Here is a 5032-nt window from a genome sequence, read left to right as displayed (position 1 = left end):
AGTTTGTGGTCTGAAGGGCTGAGGGTAAAGCCAACACGTGGTGTCAGATCTAGTTCATCCTCTGAAACTCCTGGTGGACGAGTGAAGCGGAAGTGCTGCAGGAGGGTGGTGAAAAAGATGAAAAGCTCCATCCTGGCCAGACCCTCTCCAGGACAAACCCTCCGACCTGCAAGATATGACAAAGGAAAATGTTCATATCATCTGCCAATAAGTGAACATGAGTAAGAAAAGATGGCTGAGTTCAGGAACCTGCAGAAAAAGGCACGAAGGCATCTCGCTTGACAAACTTCCCATCTTTGTCCAGGAAGTGGGCAGGATAGAAGGAGTGTGGTCTCTCCCACTCAGCCTTGTCATACAGGACAGATGTCAGGAGAGGATACACTGTGGTCCCCTGCAAACAACACAGAGATTGAAAAGCATTTACATGTTAAGCAACAGGAGTCTTTGAACTCTTCACCTGTTTTGTTGCAATACTCTGCTGCTGTGACAAGAAATTAGAGTAAAGAAGAGAAGTTATTTGATCCTGTGTGTTCTGACACCCCATGGTGAATATCACAACCATCAAACCAACACCTGTTCACTCATTAATGAACAGGTATTCATTAAGATGTAAATCTATTGATTGACTCCTCTATTCTGTTGTTTTCAGTCAAGGTGGATCATTCATATTATTAGTTTGCTTCAGTCCGACCTTTTCAATGAAGTGGCCCTGGAAAGTGATGTCTTGGCTCATTTTGTGAGGAAGCGCCATTGGGATGATGTTGGCCAGTCTCTGTGTCTCATGGATGACAGCGTCAGTGAAGGGCAGGTTCTTCCTGTCCTTGACCTGCACCTGACAACTCCCTATCACCCTATTCACCTCCTCCTGGACCTGGTCTGGGACATGAAGCATTGTTTTTACAAAGATGATTTTTGTGTTGGTGAAGCACATATGGTTTCTTGGACTGATGGACTGTCGCTCTGTGAAAGCTGCTGATGTTCTGAACTTGTTACCTTGTATTTTTGGATACTTGGCCATTAGCAGAAGTCCCCATCTCAGTGTGGTTGATGTTGTTTCAGTGCCGCCATTAAAGAGATCACGGACTGTCGTCATAAGGTTTACATCATTGAAGTGACTGTTTGTAATCCCAGATTCCTGGGGGAAAAAATGAATCAGTGCAGTTACTCAAACAAATCTGATACAAAACTCTGATACTGTTACATTTGTTTACCGATTACTTTACTTTTGGCCTGAGAAGGGTGTAGACAGACAAACATGACACCTTGACCAACAACTACAAGTAACAGGGTGAAGGAATGAAGATCTGATTCCTCGCAGGCTTCCCATCACACCCTCAGCATTTTAGCAAACTAGCAAGTCAGAAGCTAATGCAATAAGCTTGGGCTCAAAAAACAGAGTAGTACAAACACTCAAACTGCTTTTTCAAAATTCGAGCAGTCATGTATTAAACAGTAAGATATTAGATTCTCGAGGATACATATCAGTATATTGTCAAGACATTTAAATGTGCATGGAGGACGTTAACCAGACAACTCTATTGTTCATACTGTATGTGCTGAAAGTAGCAACGGCCTGAAGAAACTTTAGAGTTGGTTCCATTTTGTAACATGGTATATACAGTAGCTCTTCTAATTTCTTGATCACACTCAAGGACAGACATGGGCAACTGTGGACTTGCACAGTGAACAAGAACACTTTTATACAGACTGTGAGTGGATGCAGAAACCATGAGTTTGTCTCAGCACATCCATTTTTGTGGCCACAGTCATGGCCAAAATTAATGGTGGAACTATAGTAGTAATGAAAAAAAACATTCTGATCAGCTCCATAAGTAAAAATATCAACTGTGATGAATTATATGTTTTCTGACCTCCAGATTTTGCTTTTGAACCAGAAACGCATCCACAAAACCTCTGCACATCTGTGGATTGAGGGTCTCTTTCAGCTGACTGAACAGCTCTGAGTTCTGTTTTTTGTTGGCCTCAGACAACTTCTTGAATTCCTTCTTGTTAGCAAACCATTTGCCGATCCATGGGAACATGTTGAACAACTTTTACAAACAACAACATATCAGTATGTAAAATAAAGTTTTATCAGGTAATTTAATTCAAGGCTGAAGGTCTGAGCTTAACATAAATATAAAATGATACCTGTACTGACGGTGTCCCCCCAAGTTGACTTCTTCTGTTTGTTCGATCTACCATGGATGTAAACTCTGGATCATCATATTCAAACCTGCTGCCATAGACCATGGAGCAGATTATATTAGAGACTGCATAGTTTATTGGTTGGGATGTATCAAAAGCTTCACCTGAGACAAGGGAAACAGGAAGAGTTTTGTTTAAAGCCTCACACGTTGCTTATCATGCAGGTGGTAGTAATAAAATACTTACCTTTAAATTTCTTAAACACTTCTATGAGGTAGTGAGACTCCTCAATGATCTTGTCCTCAATTACCTTCTTGCCCATCCCAAAGTCTCTCATGTTTGTCAAAGCAAAGCGTCTCATCTCTTTCCATACATCACCATTTGACCATGCAATACCTGAGATGAAGTATTTCAAGAAAATATAGCAAATAGTTACCATATTATGGGCCAAATGTCATAAACAGTTAAAAGATAATGATTTAAAAAAAGCTCAGTTTTTGTTTTTGCCTACCATGATTAAGGTCTTCTACAATTTGGAGTACATCTCTCTCTCCAAACTCTTCAGCATGGTTGACAAGTGCCTCCTTCACCGTCTTGTATCCTGCCAGGATCACCACTTTCTTGGGTCCCAAATAGACAGTGAACACTGACCCATATTTCTTGGAAAACTACGGGCAGGGATATAATGTAATGCCTTTATCACACATATGCACATTGTGATCAGTCTGTCTGAGACGCAGACACTGTCAGGTTTGCTCGTCCACTCTGGCCTCCCTCACCTTTCCTACTGTCTCTTGCCCAATTACTCTTACCACGTTCACCTGTTCCTCACTCCCTTATCACCAGCTGCACTTGATTAGGTTACTCACTATATTACCTGGTTTCACTCCTCAGTCACTTGCCAGTTCGTTCTAGTCTCTAGGTCAACTTTACTCTGTGCGTTTTCATTGTTTTGTATGTATTTATCCCCTAGCCAGCTACTGTTTTGTGTTTTCCCCGAAGGACTGTTGCTCCACTCTCTCCTCCCAGGCAGGTCAATGCACAGTCACCTATTTGTTCCACTATTGCCTTAATCTCTCTGTCTCTACCTTCAGTAACCACCATCACCGCCGACCAGCCCAGGAGTGACCCAGCCTATGCAGCTTGGCCCAGCTCTCCATCTCCTCACCTCCTGCGGTTGGTCAAATACCCGGCTACTACTCATTGACAGGACTACGTACTATTTCCCTCTGTGTATTGTTACTCCCTTCATCACTGTATATAACAAATCACTGCATGCACCGAAGTCGGCTACCTGGGTCCGCCTCTTTCTCGTTCGCACACTGACTGCGAACGGCACCTAACAGACACAACAAACTGCCCTACAACACAATTTACTACAGTCACTTCCTCACCTTCAGTAACGTGTTGTATGGTCTCTGTAAGTCCAGTTGCAGCAGGTTACCGAGCAGAGGAAACAGTTTTGGTCCAGGAGGATCCATCCTGTGTTCCTGGGATTTGGGTCTGGAGTAGGAGATGATGTAGAGAAGAAGCAGAACCACCAGAGCCCCCAGCAGGGAGACAGAACTGAAGGACTGGAAAAGAACATCTACAATCCCCATGACTTTAAAAACAGTCTTTCTACTTATGCTGCCAGTTCACTGCAGACAAAGTCTCTTGTCTTCTTGCTTTTGGCTTTGTGGGTGTGTTTGAGGCTTTATATATGTCTGTTATACAGGGTGGGCCACGGAAAAGTAGCAAGTGGATTGTTTTGGAGGTGGGCTACTTTTCCTTGGCCCACCCTGTATATTGTATTGTCCAATAGATGGGACATACTGTGAAATATTAACCACAAAAAAGCTTAAAACTTGGCACTGTTACAGTATGTCCTTTCCATTCAGTGTCCTTTTGTGGTTACTAAATGCAGCTGTGTGACATTCTTCACTGTTTATCTGTTTTTCTGCTCAAAGAGACAGAACACTTCATTCTTGTGTTCTGCTGAGATTGATGTCACCTTGCCCTCATTTGGTGCCATATTGACACCAGTGATTTAAGACTGAAAATTAATCATTAGATCCTGTACTTTTCCCCAATCCTGATTTTAATAAATGATAATACACAAAAAAAATATTATGCTATTAGCCAGTTGTTTTACTATAAGATAGGGATACATATTTACAAAGACAATGAACTTCAGATATTTGTCTTTAATGTTTCTGAATAAACATTAGTTAAAAAAATATTGGTGTATGTGTTCTATAGGTAATTTTGGTCAGGAACATTTATCTCTTGTTTGACAAATAGTTTTTTAAATCTTTGGTTTTCCAATAAATAAACAAGTAAATAATATTTCTCATGTATAGATTCATTTGGAACCCAATAAAACCATAGTATTTCAAAAGGTAAACATTGGGTAATTCTTATCAGACACATTAAAGGGAGGAGAGAACTGGAGAAGAACATCTAGTATCCCCATGACTTTAAAAACAATTTGTCTTTATCCTGCCAGTTCAATGTCGGGTTTGGTGAGTGAAGCTGCCAAATAGTGTCTATAGTGAACTCAATTATAATGCCAGATGTACACAGGTAGAGTATAGTTACTTTACTAGCCAAACAAAACAAAGAGAAAAAAGTCCAGAATCCAAAATAAGGTCACTAATACAGTCCAAGGTCAGTGCCGGCAAACACACACATCTGAGGGATTCACAATTGCGAGGTGTGAGAGGAGTTATCTGAGGGTCGCTACAAGCAGGTACTCAGAAACTGGGGGGATAAGGCAAAGTATGGTGGTCAAATAAGCAATCTGGGGTCAGAAAAAGAGGGTCAGGCACAAGAATAATCGCTGGAAAGTCAGAGCTGGGGTATAGAACAATTTGGAAGCTTTCCGGTGGAGGGAAAGCTGCTT

General features: G+C 41.4%; 1 protein-coding gene across 1 annotated transcript; it reads right to left on the bottom strand.

Moving 5' to 3' along the window:
• Window positions 1-4: 4 nt before the first annotated feature.
• LOC109953690 (cytochrome P450 2K1-like) lies at window positions 5-3823 on the bottom strand (the record flags this gene model as incomplete). Its single annotated transcript, XM_020589160.1, has 9 exons — window positions 3543-3823; window positions 2660-2816; window positions 2395-2544; window positions 2152-2312; window positions 1872-2051; window positions 994-1135; window positions 692-876; window positions 250-391; window positions 5-166 (listed from the first exon to the last, which is right to left on the bottom strand). Coding segments are annotated over exons 1-9 (1486 nt in total), but the record flags the coding sequence as incomplete, so codon positions are not given.
• Between the last annotated feature and the right edge of the window lie 1209 nt (window positions 3824-5032).

This window comes from Monopterus albus, unplaced genomic scaffold (assembly GCF_001952655.1).
Source record: "Monopterus albus unplaced genomic scaffold, M_albus_1.0 scaffold1018.1, whole genome shotgun sequence".
Classification (NCBI taxonomy): domain Eukaryota; kingdom Metazoa; phylum Chordata; class Actinopteri; order Synbranchiformes; family Synbranchidae; genus Monopterus; species Monopterus albus.
The sequence above is the reverse complement of the archived record's forward strand: the minus strand, read 5'-3'. Positions and strand labels throughout refer to the sequence as shown.